Genomic DNA, 21531 nt, shown 5'->3' on the forward strand with positions numbered 1-21531 from the left:
GTTCACTATTTACTTCACATTCTTCTGCACTGTTAGGAATGAAGATGGAATCATTTTAACTTTATAAGTTTTGTCTTTCAGTATTTTAATAAATTGACTCCAAAATCTTTTCTTGAATGGGGTGAGGGGTTGGGGTGAGGGATAGGAGAGGAAATGAGTGGATGCATAGAGCAAGCAGAATATATGTGTGTGTGTGTGTGTGTGTGTGTGTGTGTGTGTGTGTGTATTTGGAGCCCAGCCTGTGATTCAAAATCACACGGCACTGCCCACCCACCTGCAGCCCTGCCTTGACACCCAAACCTGTCCACACAGAGCTCCAGTGCACTTCAAGCCCCGCCCTCAGTCACCTCTGGCTGGTTCCGCCTTCTCTGGGCACCTCCCCACTTCCACCCTGTCTCCGGAGCAATGCCCCAGCTAATATGCTAATGATCTGGTCATTACCCGTTACGGCGTATCAACCATTAGCATATTAGCTCTTTATTAGTATAGATAAAATTTGGAAAAGGTCCTCCTACCTTCTTGCACGGCATAGCCCATCCCAGTAACGGAAACTCTTCCGCCCACCGTCTGAGGGCAGAGCTTGTTTTTAATCTTGCTTCCCACAATGGAGAGTTGCAAAAAGGATTCCAGAGGGATGGCGTGCTTCCAAGGGGGATATGATGCTATCTTCTCCAGGTCCTCACTCTTGGAGGCAAGCTGGGTGCCCACAGCATAGACGGTAACCCCTGCCCTGCGCAGGAGAGAAGCCGGTCTGGACACATTGTCTTGGGAGAAGCCTTCCGTGATGACCACAGCTATCTGCTGCACACCTTGCTTGGACCGGCTGCCCTTCTCCGGAATGAAAACCTCATTCCTTAGGAAATCCAAAGCAGCACCAGTCTTGGTCCTTCCTCTCTGCCCCCGGGAGGTTAATTTGTCCAAATGTTCCAAGATTTTGGCTGGAGTCTGAAATGTATCCAGTGAAAACTCAAGTCGTGGCTTCTCACCGTAAAAGACCAAGCCAATTCTCACATCGGGAAAAACGCTTAGAGAGAGGACGGTGGTCTTTAAGAAATTGACAACTTGTTGGAAATTAGATTGCCGATCCCTGCTAAATTCCTCAATGAGGAATACTAAGTCAGCAGGGATAGCAGTGGGACATGCTATAGACAAAAACAAAAACAAAAAGAAGGGTTTTAGGCACGAGAACAGAATAAGAAAGACAGCATTCATTTTGTATATACAAGTCATGCTATATTTTATATACCATCATATTTATATACTTATTTTTATATACTGTAATATTTAGTACTAAAATCATAATAATATGTATTATTCTAACTTATACTGATACATTTTAGAATTTAGTGGAAGGCTTTATGACCATCATTTGGTATGATGGTCAAAGAACATTACAGGGTTCATACCTATCCCCAAATTTTTCACATGAAAGAGTATTCACAATATTTGTAAATTTCGTAAATATCTCTGCATCTACAAGAAAGTGCTTTAAGGTCATGTTTTGATTCATTGAGTCCATTAGAAGCATCTGAGTCTTGCTTGGCTAGTTTTTTCATCATTTTTCGAGTTTCAGAAAACCCTGGGTCAAATTCTCTTTTATAGGCCTGAAACCTCCTGGTTTGTCTCTGTCCTGGTAAAAGATGGAAATAGTAAATTGTGACTGTTAACAGATACAGCTTCCTCTATAAATTTCATGTTATTTCAACATGAAATACCCCAAGTTCCCATCAAAAATCTTTGTCCAAAAATTGGGCTTAATGGCTATTTTATTTTGCTATAAAAGTATCTTCCCTTTAATCTGCCTTAAATGGGGTACTGGCGTTAGGATTGCATTAAACTCCCTTCTAAGAGAAGTCCAAACCTCTTTCACAATTTAAGGCAGTGTTTACTGTAAAAAAAATAAATAAATAAAAATAAACAAACAACAACGATTTAAAAAAAAACAAAACCCAACACTGTGTCCACATACCAAAAAGGCGCAAATATGCTCGGATGTCAGAAAAAATAAAAATCCCCCTAGCAGAGAGCTAAAACCATATACACAGGAGGCTGAAACCAGTGTGTAGACAGCTGCATATGATGAAACAAAATTGGGAGAAGAGCTTATGGGGTCAACAGAATAATCTTTTGATTATCTTTGGTTTCTTGGTATCCTAAAATTTCCCCTTTGGTCCTTTTTTACAAAGAACCAAAAATCAATCCTAGATTTTAAAAAAGGATGTTGCCCCCGATTTTGCCAAATCTAAAACAGCTTCTGAGGAAACCCAAGCATCTTTGACTCATCCCGTCCTTCACCTGCTGGTACCAAGTGCTATTATTCTCCTTTCAGGTTGTCATGAGGATGAGTCCCCTTTCCTCATTATCAGAGCCACCACTGGCCAGACCAGGCTCCCTCTCTATTTGGACAGGTGACAGCTCAGCCTTAAAGTCCTTCTGAGTAAGAGGTGTCATGTGCAATTCAGCCTGCACACTAAAGGATTTCTTAAAGACCATTTTAGTCCTGTCATTTGTCCTGCTTAAAAGCCTACTGCTACTTTCCAGTGCCTTTGGGACCCCATAATCAGGGTCCACCCTACCTAATCTAATCTCATCCCTAGCGCCCTCTAAATCCCCCCATCCCAATTGGCTCCATTTTTTTCACCTTCTTCCGCATTCATCCAGCCCATTCCCACTTCCACACCCTTTTTCATGTTCTTCCCCTCACCAAGAGTACCCTCCTCCCTTCTCCTTGTATATTAAAATCACACCCATTATTGAGGGACCAACACAATTCCTCCAGGTTCTCCACCACACCCTCCTTTGTTCTATTCCTACTTCACAGAGTGTCCATAGGTACTTGTCAGTTCTTTATTAGCTCTATTTGGATCTTCCTCTTCTCGTCTCACATACGTTTGTCTTTTCTGCCTATAAAATTCCAAGGACCCTCAGGTTTGAGATGTGGAGAGGTCTAGGCCAGCCGTGGGCAAACTATGGCCCGCGGGCCGGATTCGGCCCGTTCGGCTGTTCTATCCGGCCCGCGGAGCCGAAAGAGCGGAGGGTTCTCTTGCTCTCCCCTCCGCTCCTTCACCAGCAGCAGTGTTAACATGTATTAGTTCACACAAACACTCCATCCATGCTTTTGTTCCGGCCCTCCGGTCCAGTTTAAGAACCCATTGTGGCCCTCGAGTCAAAAAGTTTGCCCACCCCTGGTCTAGGCAGAGCTATGATAATTCAGAGAAAGTGGGGATTGATTGCTTCTAGTTGTGGGGATACACTAGAAGCCACACCAAGCTTTTAGTTGTGGGGGTGCTCCACAAAGAAGGTAACTTAAGAACTGAAAGATGACGTGTTCCAGGCTGACGGTACAGTGTATTCAGGGCAGAGACAGAGGTGAGAAAACATGAGACATACACAGCAAACGGTGGGTAGTTCAGCTTGGCTAGTGGTTAGAATGTATAAAAGATAAGTCTCAGTGGTCCTCAACCAACAGTGGTACCCATTCCCAGACAACATTTGGAAATATATAGTGGTATTTGGGATTGTCATAAGATTCACGGGTGCTACTGGCAGGAACCAGGGATGTTAAACCTCTAACAAGCCTGGCCAGTGTTGCTCAGTGGTTGTGCCTCGACCTATGAACCAGGAGGATGCGGTTCAATTCCCAGTCAGAGTACATGCCTGATTGCAGGCTCTATCCCCAGTGAGGGGCGTGCAGCGGGCAGCTAATCAATGATTCTTTCTCATCATTGATGTTTCTATCTCTCTCCCCCTCTCCTGTGCTCTCTCTGGAATCAATAAAAACATATTTTTTAAAACAAATAAAACTTCTAGCAATGCAAAGGACAGTCCTACATTATGAATTGTCCCACCCAAAATGCCTATAGCATCTCCCTTAAGCATTTTGAATGCCAACCTAAGAAAGGATTGTATTTAATCTCTGGTGAGAAGCCTGAATGCTCCTTCTGGAAAAGGGTTATAGTACAGAAATATTTACTCCCTACATCTCATGTCCATGGTGGAAATATACTTTTTCTCTCCATGGATGATGACATGGCCATGTGACTTATTTTGGCCAATGGAATGTTAGCAGATGATGAAGCCGAGGTCTCAAAAGTGCTTATGCAATTGCATTTTCTCTCTTGAACCTTTAAAGTTATCATGGGAAGAAGATGCCTAGAATAGCCTAATGATCGAGGGAGGAAGATGGGAGAAAGCCATGGAGCAGAGTCAAACGGAGACCAGCCAACTCTCATTCCCAAATCCCAAATCTGTGAATAAGCCAAGGCAAGATTAGCAAAGCCATTTAATTGAACTCAAAGACCTGACCCCTGGCAGATCTGTGAAAATAAATAATTCTTTTCAGTCACTGCCTTTTTGGATGACTTGTTATGCAGCATCATTTTGACTACAGTTAACTAATACAAGGTTTGTGCCTGATGCCGCTCCAAGCCCTCTCCTCTTTCCCATCTACCAGTGCCTGTTTCCCGGTGCTGAGGAATCCAGAGTATCCCCCATCTCTGCCCTTTCCCCCAGACTTTCCTGTTATGCTGAGACTTCCCAGTAGCTCACATACCTAGAGACCAAACCTTACCTACTGTAGTGTCCTTCTCGGCCTCTGTTACTGTAGTCTCCTTCTCGGCCTCTGTCCTGACCTCGGACCGCCCAATCCCTTGGATCACCATATTCACGTCTTGTATCACCTGTCTGACTCCATCTTGACTTTGCATCTCATAGACAAGGGGTGGGGTCCCCATCCCCTCCAGTTCTCTTCTGTCAAAGTCCTGTACACCCACAGACATGACTTTCACACCTTTCTCCCTCAGTGTCTGTGCGGCATCCCAGACCTCATCCTCCGATTTGCCTGAGGTAATGACCACTGCATACTGGGGGACGCCCTGGAGAAAGCGGCTCCCCGCTGCCTCCTGGAAGAATGTCTGATGGAGGTATCGCAGAGCTTTGCCTGTCCTCCTGGAGCCTCCCCGGACGACAAAGTGTTCATGGATGTGAGCAGTCACCTCATCCTGGCTCTGGTAGGTATTGAGCAAAAACTCAGTGTGGCCTTGACTACCATACTGAGCCAGCCCAATCTGGTACTTGTTCCTGCCAACATCTAGCATTTTAACCACTTTGGAGATGAAATTGCGCATCCACTGGAAACTGGCCTGTGAAGTGTTCTGTGAGGTGTCGGCAAGAAAGACCACATCTGCATAGGCCTGGGTGAATTCTGGAAAAGGAGAGAGAAAGGGGGAGGGAAAGACACCGAAGAGAAAGTCAATCAAATCAAGATACCATGGAAATGGAATACAAGGGTGATTTTGTGAGGGAGGGGTACGTAAGAGGAAGAAGTACTCTATATATGTAACACTGTACATATTGTACTTCCACCTCCTCCACGTGACACTGCCTCGAGGCCCTCTCCCTCTGATACTCCTGCTGCCTGTGTTGTCTGCTCCATTAGATTAAAGTACCTTTCAATGTTTCTTTTTCCACCAATGGAGGAGACAAGGGAAGTTAACACATACTGAGCAGTTACTTAGTGCCAGAGATTTTTATGTACTTTATCTGACTTAATCCTCATAAACCATCCTGCTGATAGTTTATGTTGTTCAGATGAGAGAACTAAAGTGAAGTTTAACTGCTTGTCCATGCTCACATAACTAGAAAGTAGCAAAGACTGTATTAAAAAAAAAAAACATGTCTTCTGGCCTGGCCGGTGTAGCTCAGTGGTTGGGCATCAACCCATGCACCAATAAGTCCCTAGTTTGATTCCAGGTCAGGGCACATGCCCAGGTTTCGGTTGTGGGCTTGAACTCCAGTGGGGAACATGCAGGAAGCAGCCGATCGATTTTTTTTTTCTCTCTCTCTCTCTCTCCCTCCCTCTCTCTCTCTAAACATCAATTTTAAAAGAAAACATTTTTTTAAAAAAAATTTTAAACATATCTTCTGGACTTCCAAATCCATGCTATGTCCTCTTATCAACATGACAGGGTGTTCTTCACTACACATGAGAACTTCATTCATCCTTCACTCCCCAGCTCAGAGGTTCATTCAGGAAATGTCCCCAGGTTCTCCAGGGATGGCGGACAGCTCCTACACTGTGCTCAGTGCATCGCAGCTCGTGTTGTACTTAGGCATCCTGATTGGAATGTTGGGTTCGACACAGCTTCTTACCTTTTTTTGTACCCTCCGCTGCTGAGCACAGCGACTGAAGAATGCCTCCCGAGACATCCTGCAGGATGTTGAAGTTTTCCGTGTTAAAGAGGAACTTCTCAAATGGCTCACTGGCCATTTTTTGCAACTCCTGGACATCCTGCACGTTGATGCCTACCACATACATAACAACACCGTCTTCTTTCAACCTGTCAGCTGCTTCCTGGACTTCGTCATTGGACTCCCCGTCTGTCACCAGGATAACTATCTGAGGAACCGTGTCCTTGGCCCGGCTGCCAGCTGCCTCAGTCAGATAGTTGGTCCTGATAAACTCCAGGGCGGCCCCTGTGTTGGTGGCTCCTGTCCGGTAGGGCAGATTCTGGATATGCTCCAGGACCACACTCTTCTGAGGGTACTGGTTCAGCCGAAAGGCTGGGTAGATGTTGTCATTATACTGAGCGAGGCCCACTCGGACCTGGTCACTGCTGATGTCAAGTCCCAAGACGACAGAGTGAAGGAAGTTCTTTACTTTCTGGAAGTTCTGGGGTCCGATGCTGGTTGAGCTGTCTACTAGAAAGACAATATCCGCCCGGACCGCGTCTCCGCAAGCTGCAACAGAGAGGACAGAAGGGATGGGGTCTGTGGACCTTCACTCGAAATGCTTAGAACCCATGGAGCCAAATGGGATACAGAAAGGGAGAGCAATGCCAAGCCACCTGTGCTCAATGGTCCTCAGACACCGCACATGACGCTGTGCTCAGAAGACCAACAACATCCCCTGTGCCTTTCCTTCCCTCCACTCCGCCATCTTCTGGGGCTTCTGGCATGCTCTGCTGATGCCTCCGACCTTGAAATCCACTTGGACAATCCTTAACTCTCATTAAGAGGAAAAACGCTTCTATAAATGTAGCAGCATGCTGAGAAGGGGGCTGTACTCTCTCCAGGGGGAATAAATTTCATTTCTAGGAATTTGCTGGCACCAACAGGTCAGAAAGCTGGAATGTATCCCAGGTTCTAGGATACATTGCATTGTCGCTCTACCACTTAGCAGCCCTGTGGCCTGTTATCACTTACCTCTATGACACTCAATTCTCTCTCTACAGCACTGAAATATTTCCACCAGCCCTCACAATCTCATGGGATTGTTTTGAGGATGAAATAAGATAACCTACTGTAGCAGAGAAGATCAGTGTTCTGCCCGGGTCCTTTCAGATCCCTTTTTACTATTTCTATACCCTGCTCTTTGAAGGATCTTTCAGCTACTGGAGTGGCTTTGCCTACAAAGTCTAGCTCCTTGCCTTGGGTCAAGACAAGCCTGAGTTCTCCTGTAGGATCAGGCTAAAACTACTCTCTGTGGAACTTTTGCCTAAGATCATACCCTTCCTTTCTTTCCTCTGCTTCTCTGTCCTACATCCTTACCAACCTGCTTTGGGAGCTCTTCCATAACAAATAATGTGCATTCGAGTCCTTGCCTGAGGCTCTGTTCCCAATGAACACAATCTCAGACACCTTTCTATTGAAATGGATCTGCTCTGAAAGACTTGGGATCAAGTCCTAGCTCTGCCACCAGTAATGTTACCTTGGCTTCAGTTTCCTCACATGAAAAATGCAAATAATAGCCCTGACCGGTTTGGCTCGTTGGATAGAGCATCGGCCTGAGGACTGAGGGGTCCCGGGTTCGATTCCAGCCAAGGGCATTACGTTGGTGGCTGGCACATCCCTAGTAGGAGGTGTGCAGGAGGCAGCTGATTGATGTTTCTCTCCCATCGATGATTCTAACTCTCTATCCCTCTCCCTTCCTCTCTGTAAAAAATCAATAAAATATATTTTTTAAAATGCAAATAATAATACTAACTGCCTTATGTAACTATGTAAAATCAAATACTAATTGCCCTGTATTATGTATCTATGTGCCAGTCAGATGGGCAATGCAAAAAAGTTTTGAAAACTACATAGTGCCAAGCAGACTAGTTATTACTATGTATGTAAAACCTCTTCATACACCTGGAAGTACTATGCAAAAGTAAGATATACAACGTGGCTGTCCAAGAGCAATATTACTACCACCTACCTGTGGCATCAAATGGTTCAAAAGTTTTAGCACTTCCTCCAATTCACCCACCCTTTCTAAAAATATCAAAATAAAGAATAAGTAATGAAGGCTCTATCCTCTGGTGGATTTTGAGGGAATCCACAAGCGATCCGCTCTTTCTCTGTTCAAAGTTCTGTGCTTTCGTACAGAGTTTAGCGATTAATTTATAACGAATGTTTACCAGTTTATGCCCCATCAGCACCAATAGAAGTTCAAAGTTGATGACAAGTATATCACCACAGGTAATGACTCTAATGCATATGGGCATCTCTGATGGACTAAGCACTATGATAAGCACTTTACCTGCATAACTTTAATTATTTCAACAACTCTCTGAGGCAGATACTACCACCCTAGAAAGAAAATTTACAGATTCAGAGAGATAAAGTAACATGTTCAAGATGACACATTTAGAAAGTGGAGAATTGGGGTTGGAACCCATATCTTTCTTTCCCCTAAATTCATTCTCTTAACCAGTACATTACAACACACTCACAGCAAAACAAGCCAGCTTCCTGGCAGTGAAATAAGCCAGCCTCCTTGGGAGGGAAGGGGGTGGGGGGCCTATGCCCCTCTCCCTTCTCTGCCCCCCATCCAGGCACTATGGGTAAATTAACCTAGGAATAACAACACCAAAGAAACAAATATTTCTTTCATCAAAAATGGACTTATACTACATGTCTATATAGAACCAGCATAAAGCCCACAGAATGTAAAAAAAAAAAAGGGGAATTGATAAGTTTAAGTCCATGATTGGAGAAGAGCATAGAGTGCAGATGATTTAGCAACATTTTAATATTAAAAGCAAATATGCACAAATATGGAAAATCAGGACCGTGCACGGGATGACTAAGAGATAAAGCCTTGAGTTCTGTGACTTAGAGATCAGAAATAAGAAGGGAAAGGCCTTTGTACCTGGAGAGACGCGGTCAACAGGTTGAGCTGCCTTTACCAGAGTGTCACAGAGATCCTTCAGCAGCTTGGGGGTGAGGCCGCCCAGAGCGGAGAAGTTGGGGAGGAAAGAGGCAAACTTCTCCGCCGGACTGCTGGCAATCTCCCTGAGCGCGGCCACAGCTGCCCCTCGGCCGCCGATGGCATAAAGCAGGATGCCTGCCCCCCTGAATGCCTCCGCAGGCTCCCGCACAGGGTCCTCGGAGGGGCGGCTGCTGAGCACCACGGCGACCTGAGGCACGCCCTCCCTTGCCCGGCTCCCGGCGACTTCCTGGAAGTGGTGATCTATAAGGAACTGCAGGGCCAGGCCCAGCTTGGTGCCCCCAGGGCGCCCAGGTTTTAACTGAAACTTCCGAATGTGTCTCAACACCTCGCTTTTGTGGTGGTACGTGGAGAGCAGGAACTCGGAATGGGGTGCATCGCTGTACTGGGCCAGCCCCACGCGGATGGTCTCTCTGCTGACATTGAAGCCATTCACCATGGTGTTCAAGAAGTTCCGCACGTGGCGGGTATTTTGGGGGTTGATGCTTGCGTCTACTAGAAACACGACATCTCCCACAGAGGCCTGGCTGCAGACTGGCGAAGAGAGTCAAGTTAAGATAAAAAACATTACCAAACTGGCAGCTACTGGCTGTAAATGCATCTCTCCCAAGTTACTGCCTTTACAACCCACGGATCAGCCTGCACGGCTCTTTGGTGAGAACTAATATGCATGCGGCCTAAGCGCATGATCATCTTTGCTTTCTCATGGCCATCATCTACCCTGTTCACCTGCCACCCTCCGTTCCATTCTAACAGACATTGGACCCTGCAATTAGATCCTTAACCATGGCCTTCCATTCATCCCATAAACTTAATATAGGAAAACGGGGAAATAAAAGAAGTAAACAAATGGGACTACATCAAACTACGTAGTTTTTGCACAGCACAAGAAACCATCAACAAAATGAAAAGACAGCCTGCTGAATGGGATAAGATAATCACCAATGACACATCTAATAAGGGGTTAATATCCAATAATACATAAGGAACTCATACAACTTAACACCAAGAAACAAACATTCCAATTGAAAAATGGGCAAAGGACCTGAATAGACACTTCTCTAAAGAGGACATACAGATGGCCAATAGACATATGAAAAGGTGGTCAGGGTCACTAATCAACAGGGAAATGCAAATTAAACACATGATGAAATATCACCTCACAACTGTCAGAATGGCTACTGTCAATAAATCAACAAGCAACAACTGTTGGTGGGATTGTAAATTGGTGCAATCCCAGTATGCCAGTTTCTTAAAAAATTAAAAATAGAACTGCTGTTATGACCCAGCAATTCCACTTCTGGGTATTTATCCAGAGAAATCTAAAATACTAATTCAAAAAGGTATATGCACACCTATGCTCATTGCAGCATTATTTTTAAAAGCATGGACAAATGAATAAAGAAGATGTGGTACATATACTCAAGGACTCTTACTCAGCCATAAAAAATATGAAATCTTACCATTTGCAACATGGATGGACCTAGAGGGTAGTATGCTAAGTAAGACCAAAAAAGACAAATACCATGTAATTTCACTTATGTATGGAGTTAAAAAAATAAATAAATAAATAAATAAACTCATACATACAGAGGAGAAACTGATGATTGCCAGATGGAAGGGGGTTTGAGGAGGGGGAAACTTTCCATGCTCCCACTTCCCCCTGGCAACTTTCTTTTTCTTCTTTCTTTCATCCTTTTTTTCTTTGATTTCTGGTAAATTCCCATAGAATCGTGGGTTTTTTATCTTAGTTTGTAACATAACATTCATTAGTGTACTTATTTAATTAATGGCAATCTCACCAACTAGACTGAGCTCCGTGGGAACGGACACCATATCTTTTGTTTGTCCACCTCTCAGGTGTCTAGCATAGAGAAATCACCCAAAAAATACTTGAAGAAGGGAATATTTGGGGAAACGAAAGGGAGTGACAGAAAGAGGGGAGGAGAAGACATACTGAACATTAATGAAACCAACTAAGGAATCGGAAAATTTTAGAGCTGGAAATATTTCCATGAGACTATGCAGTGCAATACTGTAGCCACTGGGCACATGTGCCTATTGAGCACTTGAAATGTAGCTAGTACAACTAAGAAAGAAAATTTTAAATTTTATTATCAACTTTTAATTTATTTTCATTTAAATAGTCATGTGTCTAGCAGGCACTGAACGGAATAGTGCAAGTATAGAATTTATCCATCTCCCAGATAAGGAAAATAAGACCTAGAAAGGCAAAGGAACCCATGAAAATCCATTCAAAGAGCCAGCATTGGAAAGCCTGGACTGCCATAAGGAAGATTAAATTAAAAGTCCACATTACAGAAAGGCAAAGACCACATGAGAGTTTAGACAGAGAAGGCTGGGAAGGTTGCTGAACTCAGAAACTTTAAATTTATTTATTACTTCTAGAGTCTGAATACCACCGCCTCTTGGAATTTTGCCTAATCCTGGTCATACAGCCAAGGGAAATCATGACTATTGAGAAGGCAGGTGTCATTTGAGAAGGTATTTGAAACATGAAAAGACTGACTCACAGTTTCTGTTTACAAGTGAGGGGAGTCAGAGCTGAAGGGGAAATTTAGAGAGCCTTGTGTCCTTTTTCTAACAAATAACAGTCTGCGTAACTATACATGAATATTAAAACTCAATATTGTCTCAGTGGGGCTTCAGACTACTGAAGCATTCTTCTCTTGATGAGACTTTCATCTTGAGAAGTTCCAACAATCTGTTAAAATGACTGCAAAAGAATTCAGAGGTGTCCCTAGCATTTGGTGAAGTTCTCCATCTTGTGATGACAATTACCCCTGGGAATAGCTCTGCCAAAGGAGACAAAGCAAAATACAGAATCAATAGAGTAGGCTCATGTTTATAAAAGCTTTTCAGAGCCTGGTAATTCATTCAAAAGTATAGTATTTTTAATATCTATTTTTTTGTCATTTGAAATTAAGCTCTGAAGAAAAAGGGGGGGGGGGGGCATTGTTCATTAAAAGTTTCCAGATTCTAAGTTCTTTTTAAAGAACCAATTCCCTTTTATTAATTATGAAGGTCCTGAAATATTTTCTTTTAAGATTGTCACTACCACTGTGTTCCTGGCAAGGTCATCGTGTTGGCTTAAGAATCTGCTGTATTACCAATTCTCTGTGAGTTGATGAAGCCAAAGCTAGCTGCAAGAAAGATGGTCACCCAGAACATCTTCCAAGTCTCCATTCTAGATATTTCCTAGAGAGAAAAAGAAACCTCATAATTAACATTGTCTTCATACACTTAAAATGGATGCATCGTACTGTATGTTAATTATATGTCAATAAAGTTGATATTCTTTTTTTAATTTTTTTATTTTTTAAGTTGATTTTTTTTAAAGCCCAACTGTCTATCCCTAGATGAAAGTTTTATAAAAATAAAGAAGGACATTTACACAGTGGAACACTACTCAGCCATTTAAAAAGAAAAAAAAAGGAAATCTTACCTTTTGCAACAGCATGGATGGACCTGGAGATTTTTATGCTAAGTGAAATAAGCCAATCAGAAAAAGATAAATACCACATGATCTCACTTATATGTGGACTCTAATGAACAAAATAAACTGACGAACAAAATAGGTCCAGAGGAATGGGTACATGGAACAGTCTGACAGCTGTCAGAGGGGAGCGGGCTGCAGGACCAGATAAAGAAGATGAATATATAGTCGGTGGAGGTGGGCAAGAAGGGGGTGGGGATGGGGATGGGAAGAGCCTCTGCTTGGAGTGATGGGTGCATGATGAAGCGTGCAGATGATGTTTTATTGATTTGTATACTTGAAAACTGTATGATTTTGCAAACCAATGTCTCCCCACTAAATTCAATTAAAAGAAAAGACAAAAATATAAAAATAAAGGAAATATTGTCACACTGTTTCTTGCTGACCCAACTCAGTAAGAATCTTGTAAACACTGAGTGTATATCTCAGACTTACTTCCCCGTTAAAAGTTGTCCAGATATGACTATAAAAGGAGAAAGCATATAGGGCCTGGGTAGAACTTGTTTCCCACAGTGAATTTATTTGCTAGAACATAAACATTTCTGGATGATTTTGCTGGTATTTTTATACAAGCACTGGATGACCTGATAAACATTTGTGGCATGAAGAAATATTCAAATCTCTCAGGAGCACATCTGCCTGATAAAATCAGGCTAGCCTCAAAATACTTCACATGTTCCCAGAAGGAGCAGAACATCAGACTTCCCTCTCCTAAACTTGGAGCCAGTTCCAAAGGCCCCATAGAAACCATCCACTCCCAATTCCATGTCTATTTTTTTGATTCTAAGAAAGTGTATGGTTTACAAATGAGAACAACATGGCAATTGAATGAGCTGTTCCAACTAGAATAGGGAACACCTCATCTTTATCTTCGTAGCCAGGCAACCCCACAGCCATCTTCAGCAAAGTGCAGGAACAAAAGTAAGTAATCTTGGCCCTAATTGGTTTGGCTCAAAGGATAGAGTGTTGGCCTGCGGACTTAGGGATCTCAGGTTCGATTCCAGTCAAGAGCATGTACCTTGGTTGCAGGCACATCCCCAGTAGGGGGTGTGCAGGAGGCAGCAAATTGATGGTTCTCTCTCATTGATGTTTCTAATTCTCTATCCCTCTCCCTTCCTCTCTGTAAAAAATCAATAAAATATATATATTTTTTTAAAGAAAGTAATCTTGGAGATAGACTGCCCAGGTTTCTGTCCGAGATCCACTACTTAATCGTTAATCTTGAGCAAGTTGCTTTGCATCTGTGCCTCAGTTTTCCCATTTGTAAAATGAGGGCAATAATAGCATCTACCTCAGAATCTTGTCATTGGGATTGAGTTCGTTATTGTAAAACACTTTACTCCTGCCTGGATATAGAGCACCCTGTGTTTGTTTTAAATAGAAAACATCTTCTTAAAAACCCACTATGTAAAATTTAAAAAAAAAGTATTCCCCTTAATTTGAAACCCAGAATCTAAGAAATAGAGGAGCACTGATACTTTGCATTGCGTATTAATAAAGTACTTTGTTTTGATTCATGTTTTTATTTAATTCGTGTGGTTTTCACTTTTAATTGATTGCTGTTTGTAAACTACTATGCTAATATCTCCATGTTCCTCATCTCGAATCTGGGAATGGCCAGCAGAGCAAATCTTACTCTGCTCATTTCATTGATGGAAATGAAGAAATCAGATCCCAAAAGGTAAGTAACATACTAGAGCTACATAGCCATTCACTGTCAGCTGCTGTCCCAGGGAACCTGACTATAGGTCCAGGGTGCATGCCTGGACCTCAAAACATCTCCTTCAAACTCTTCAATGGAAATCTGTTAAGTCCAGACTGTCATTAACTTCCCTGTGTCCACTTCATGTAAAATGAAGACCTGTGAGCAATTTACCCTGGGGTAAGAGTATGAGCTCAAGACCTAAGTTCCTTTATCCACCAACTAGGTCTTCGAAGAGCAGTTTTATGTCTAAAACTCTGTAGTTGGTGCTCCAGAGAATGGAATTACAAACTCTGTGTTTACAGAACTGAACAACCTACTTGGGGAGAGAAATTTTACATACCAGAAATGATAAGAAATTCAGTAAACTTTAAGGATCATTCTTTAAACATATCAAAGAATTTAAGCAAGAATTTCAGTATCTAAATCACTTTTAAATCTTGGGCCTTTTAAGCAGAATATTGTATGAAAATGATATCATGATGCTCAGAAATAGCAGCCACCCACCCAACATTTGAGATCCTCTTTTCAGAATGTGTACGTGTAGTCACCCTGTTTCCCTGAAGACACATTTCTACTGTGCAGGCTTAATTTACTCCTTAAGGGTGACTCACAGATACACATCTATTTTTTTCCATGCCAACAGAAAATACCGGGAGAAGTCACGACTTCAGAGGGAGCCCACAGGCCTTGATTCTGTTTCAGCTTGACCATTTGTTCCATGTGGATTTCAGCAAGCCAGTTTACCTCTCAAGGTTTATGTGATGATTCAGAGAGCTTGATGCTGATTTGAGACGCCTACTCTATCATCCACTATATTACAATCATTCCCCAAGGAATTGGTCCAGTGATTTTCCAAAACATATGTGATATAATTGGATTTCTCTGTCCCTCAGTTTCTACATCAACTTCCCATTAATGCCTCCTCAAGGAGGCATATAAGTAATTTGAGCAAAGATACTTTAAGAGTATAAATATCCTATTCCCCAGTGAATTTTCATCTAAATGCAAGTAAATGGCCCCAGCTGGTTTTGCTCAGTGGACAGTGTCTACAGACTGACAGGTCCCAGGTTCGATTCCAGTCAAGGGCACATGCCCAGGTTGCAGGCTCTATCCCCAGTAGGAAGTGCGCAAAAGGCAGCAAATCAATGATTCTCTCTCATCATTGATGTTTCTATCTCTCTCTCCCTCTCCCTTTCTCTATGAAGTCAATAAAAATATAAATAAATAAATAAATAAATAAATAAATAAATAAATAAATAAATAAATGCAAGTAAATGGATGCATGAATCTTAAAGAACAGACAGTTCTAATGGATTAAGGACAGTATGGGAGGAAAGAGCTTGAGAGTTTGACAGTGCCAGAAAGAATCATCCAAAATAAAATCATACATTTTGATTATGACTATTACTACAATAAAATCCTATCTGTCAACCTTTTTGAGTACTCACTGTCTTTAATATAATTTATTTAATTTTAAGTTTATGTAATATAATTTTAAACTGTCTGTATTTAACAACTGGTTTGCAGAGTTACTGTCAGCTTTCACAGGCCAGTAAACAGGCTCCACACACCACTGTATACTTCATCTGTTTTAAGTCTTGGGTTAATAAAGTTAGATGAAATAAAAAATTAGAGTATCTACATTTTAATATTTCATTATGACCTAGTTATTCGTATAAGGCAATATGTCATAAAAAATGAAAATTCTTTTTAGTTAGTTGTAAATAAAGCACCAGAGCTGTTTATGGAAATCTAGTGGGAAAGTCAAACGTTTATAAACATTTTACAGCTGTTCATATGTGTGTGCTATATCAACAAAGAGAAAAAGGTCTGTATGTTAAGGACTTACTATCTATATTATATATACTATTCCATGAAGATGTTTATATTGAATTTAAGCTGCTAAAGGGGGTTTGCAGTTGAACATGCAGGGCCCATTGTGGAGGCAAAAAACAAAGCCATTAAATGAAGTGCAATTAGGTAGAGATAGCATCAGATAACAATTCTTTCTGGAAATAATTCTCATAGGTTTGGGGCAGAGAAAGACTTCTCTCAAAGTTTGCTGTTTAAACATTTAACTCATTAGGACAATTTATTTTTTTAAGATTAATTTGTTCAATTAAAATAATTACTTTGTACCCACCATAGTAATAATTGATTCAGGAAAGCGTCATTAAGTGATGCTAAAACAGTATTTTAACACAATCTCAAAGTATCCCCTCACAAATAACTTATAAAGAGAACAAAAAAGTATCTGCAATGGATAAACATGGTGGACACGACTTAACCAAGTGACCAAAATTAATATCCTATATAATAAAGAGGTAATATGCAAATTAACCCTCACACCCTCATAAGATGGCTGCCTATGACCAGGCCAGCAGGGGGGCTAGTGAGGGACGGCCAAACGACTGAACAACAGGCTGCGTGGGGCGACTAGGCCGGCAGGGGGGTTAGTGAGCGATGACCAGGCCAGCAGGGGGACAGTTGGGGGCGACCAGGCCAGCGGGGGGGGGGGGGCAGTTAGAGGCAACTAGTCTGGCAGAGGGGCATAGTAGGGGGCAACCAGGCTGGCGGGGGGGCACTTGAGGGGGCAACCAGGCTGGCAGGGGGGCACTTGAGGGTGATTAGGCTGGTAGGGGGACAATGAGGGGAAACTTGGGAGGGGGGAATTGTGGGTGACCAGGCTGGTGGGGGGGGAGGGCAGTTAAGGGCAACCAGGCTGGCAGGGGTGGCAGTAAGGGGTGACCAGGCCAGTGGGGGGTGGGGGCAGTTAGGACCGACCAGGCCAGCAGGGAAGGGGCAGTTGGGGGTGACCTGGACAGCAGTGGGGGGCAGTTAGGGGTGACCAGGCCAGCAGGGGGGGCAGTTAGGGGTGATCAGGTTGTCATGTAGAGGCAGTGAGGGGTGATCAGGCCAGCAGGGGGGCAGTTAGAGGTGACCAGGCAGGCAGGCAGGTGAGCGATTAGGAACCAGCAGTCCAGGATTGTGAGAGGGATGTCCGACTGCCGGTTTAGGTCCGATCACTGGGATCAGGCCTAAACCGGCAGTCGACATCCCCCGAGGGGTCCTGGACTGGAGAGGGTGCAGGCTGGGCTGAGGGGACCCCGCCCCCATGCATAAATTCCATGCACTGTGCCTCTAGTCTATATATTAAAAAGGCTAATATGCAAAGTATCCCCTTAGGAGTTCAACTGGGAGACTGGGAGTTCAATCGCTCGCTATGACATGTGCTGACCACCAGGGGGTGGCACAGAATGAAGGAAGGCCCCAGCAGGCAGCTGGAAGACCCTGATGTCCAGCCAGGCCTAGGGACCCTGCCCATACACAAACTTTGTGCACCAGGCCTCTAGTCAACAATAATAGGATAAACCAACATCAAGTACCTCCTGATATTACACATGAGAAAACTCAACATCACTTACTTACTAGTATATGGTAGCCCTCCTCAAGATCCATGACCTAAATCTAATAATGAGGAAACCATCATATAAATGAAAAAAACTTGGGGGCAGTCTTAAAAAGCAACTGGCATTTGCCTCTCAAAAATAGTATTATCATGAAAGACAAAGAAGAGCTGAAGAACAAACTGAGATGAAAAAAGTCTAAAGAGATACTAAAGCTGCCCTGGCTGGTGTTGGTCAATGGTTAGAGCATAGGACCAAAGGGTCTCAGGTTCAATTTCTGATCAAGGGAACACACCTAAGTTACCAATTCACTCCGTGGCCCAGGTCTGGACATGTGCAGTAGGCAACCAGTCAATGTGGCTCTCTCACCTCTCTCTCTCTCTCTCTTTTTCTCTCTCTCTCTCTCTATCTATCTATCTCTATCTCCCTTCCTCCCTCCCTCCCTCCATCCTATCCCCTTTTTCCCTTCCACTATCTCTGAAAAAGCAATGGAAAAAATATCCCCAGGTGAGAATTAACCAAAAGATCAATTTAATTTAAAATTTTTAAAAAAGAGATATGACAGCTAAAGGCAATATATGATCTTGGATTGCAAAAAAAAATTGCTATAAAGGACATTAAGTGAGACAATAGGTAAAATTTTAATGTGGACTGAATATTACGGTAATAATTCTATTTCAATGTCCAATTTCCTGATTTTGATCATTGTGTTGTAGTCATATAAGAAAATGTCCCGTTATTAAGAAATACACACAATATATTATGAAGCAAAGGGTCTTAAGATCAGGAATTTACTCCCAAATATTCAGTAGATTATAATAATTCTGGGGGGGATGGGGGCATGAGATACTCTTACAACTTTTTCATTGATTTGCCACCACCCCAGCATTGCATGAGTTGGTCTTGCTAGGGTAATGGGAATAAGTCCCCTGTCTTTCTGTGGCATTTCATTCAGGAAGGATACCTACCATCAGATCAGGCCTCTCTCCAAAGGCCCTGGGTAGGTCAGGGCACTCTGCCACTCCTTACTTCCTATCACCAGGAAACACAGACAGAGCAGTGAATAAGGGCAAGAACGGCCCTCTGCAAGTATCTAGTCTAGTGTCACATACATGGTTTTTATTTCTTTTGTGTCCTTTAAGAAGAAGGTTGCTCCAGACACTGGCTGCTAGAAATAACAGATTAAAGAAGTAGTTCTTTTTCTAAGAGGACTTGGAACTCTACTGGAGAGACAGAGATGGATAAATTGCAACATTGTGAGGTGAGCAAAATACTGCAGAAATTTATACAAGGTGCTGAGGAGCACAGTGGGTGAGCACCTCCCTTCCCTTGGGTGAAGGCTTCAGAGCAGACGTCACTAGAATTGAGACTTGAAGGATGAAAAGAAAATAGCAAGTGAACAAGCATGTGCAAAAACACAGGACACGTTTTAGACACCCAAATGGAGCTCATCCAAGGTCTAGGCTAGGGAGTTACGGTTTTGGAGTGCTGGGACTTGGGTAAGCCTTTCTGGAGCAAATGCGCTGTACAAGCTCTTAAGACATGATAAGTTTTATGGAGACCTTTTTTTCAAATACCTGAAGTGAGAAGGTGGGACAGAAGAGAGGACCTGGGCAAAGTTTCTCAGTCTTCAACCATAAACCACCTTAACTCCATTTAATTAAATTAGCAGTGCTTTATATACCAGCCTCCTTCAGCATTTCTGTTCTCTCTCTGTGGACCCCTTAACCATAAAAGTAAAGATTCCATCTCTAATGTTCTATGATGGTGGTTCTCAAGCTTGATCATTGCGTCAGAATCACCTAGAGGACCAGTTAAAAACCATCTTCCTGGACCCCACTTCCGGAGTTCCTGTACAGTAGGTCTGGGATGGGGCATGAGAATCTGCATGCTGAGCTGGTCCCAGGGACCACACTTTGAAAACCATTCTTCCATGCATTTAGTATGCAATGGTTTCTGCCCAGGCAGATGTCTGCTCCACTGATCTTCAACAGCATCTCGGGCTCCCCATGGAGAAAATCAAGTGTCTATTATTAACTCGGTGGAGAAAAGAACGAGATGATCAATTCAAAAACCTCCTCTTTATGATTAAATGACCGAGAGATAAGCAGAAGTTGCAATATATTTGGATGAAAGGCCCAATGCAAATATGCAAAATTAATTTAACACATTTTTTATTTAATTTCTAACTATACTTTGAAATCTGAAGCTATGTTCTCTATCTATCTATCTATCTCTCTATCTCGTATTTTAAGCACCGTAGATTTGGCTTTCCTACAAGACAGACTCACAGCGTACCACATCTGGGCAACAGGAAACCCCAGGAGCCAAACAATTGGGGGACATAAACAGATTTTTTTTTGTATACAACACGTTAAAAACCACACAGCATGTCTGACAGTTAAAACAAACTAAAGGTTAGCCTTAACCTTTTGCATAAATATTAACATTTGCTTTCTGTGCCCATTCACAAATCTTATGACTGCTTGGATCATACATATACAACTTTTTGCAAAATATTTGAGGGAGGCTGTGTCAAACATTTCAATGACAATTAATGTGTCATTAGGCGCCAAAAGAAAAGTATAACAAGATGCAGAGTCCTGGAGCATTCCTCCCGGGAGGGGTAAAGATGACAATGCCACAGCTCAGCAAAGCAGTGAGTGGGTGCTGATGGCATGATGCTCCCATCAGCTATGGTAATTACAAGATCCACACACAGTTAATTTGTGAGGTGCTTAAAATTTTGAAACTGAACAAAACCTCAGCTGTTGGGCATTTTTTTTAACTATTCTAGGCCCTCTTCATATCCTGATTCATCTCGTTTCCTGTAACTCCTGGTTCATACATCAGTGATGTCATTTGCCATATTGCATTGTCATTTCCTGCCTAATTGTTTATCTCCCTCACTGGGCTGTGAACACATAGAGGGTGGAGACTTGGTCTGAGAAATCATTGTAGTGCTGGCTACATTGGAGCCAACTAATGAACATTTTCTTTTATGAACATTATATACATGGGTAAGCAAACGGCTGAATGATTTAATCCAATAAAAAATATTTACTCAGACTCAACTTATGTGTGGCTTATAAACTCCACCACCACAGCATTTCATGAGTTGGGTCTTGCCAGGGAATTGGGAATAACTACCCTGTCTTTCTGAAACATTTCATTGGGGAAGGATGCCTACATTCCACTAGCAGATCAGTGCATCTCTCCAACGGCCATGGGTAGGTCAGGGCATTCTGTCACTCCTTACTTCCTGCCACCAGGAAACATAGAAGGAGTAGGTCGAGATAGTGAATAAGGGTAAGTTGGCCCTCTGCATGATCTAGTCTGGTGTCACACACATGGTCCTTTATTTCTATGTCCTTTAAGAAGGTTGCCCCAGACACTGGAGAGAGAGTGTAGTGTGGAACAGTAAAATATGCACAGAAGCTGACTGTGAATTTTCTGGTTCAAGTGTCGCCCCTGCCACATCCTTATTATGTGACTTCTTGGAAGTCTCTTAAACTCTCTAAGCCTCAGGTCTGGCCGCATGAAATAGAGGCAATGATGCCTTGCCATCACCACTTGGCAGGATGGCATGAGCTAATGGGGGAGGAAGGACTTTGTAAAAAAGCTACAAAACATGAGAGGTTACCATGACTTCTGTCAAGTGATAATCTATGGAACAAAGTCCCCAAAA

General features: G+C 42.7%; 1 protein-coding gene across 1 annotated transcript in view; it reads right to left on the reverse strand.

Annotated features, from left to right (window-relative positions):
- LOC132215581 (collagen alpha-4(VI) chain-like) overlaps window positions 1–21531 on the reverse strand; it is a 101761-nt gene that overhangs the window by 74969 nt on the left and 5261 nt on the right. Inside the window, exons 2-6 of the mRNA XM_059663999.1 lie at window positions 12346–12433; window positions 9137–9748; window positions 6151–6738; window positions 4571–5203; window positions 516–1142 (exon numbers count right to left, since the gene is read on the reverse strand). Coding sequence (XP_059519982.1) covers window positions 516–1142; window positions 4571–5203; window positions 6151–6738; window positions 9137–9748; window positions 12346–12421 — 2536 coding nt within the window. The 5' untranslated portion in view covers window positions 12422–12433. The remainder of the gene's footprint in view (window positions 1–515; window positions 1143–4570; window positions 5204–6150; window positions 6739–9136; window positions 9749–12345; window positions 12434–21531) is intronic.

Source organism: Myotis daubentonii, chromosome 14 (assembly GCF_963259705.1).
Source record: "Myotis daubentonii chromosome 14, mMyoDau2.1, whole genome shotgun sequence".
Classification (NCBI taxonomy): Eukaryota; Metazoa; Chordata; class Mammalia; order Chiroptera; family Vespertilionidae; genus Myotis; species Myotis daubentonii.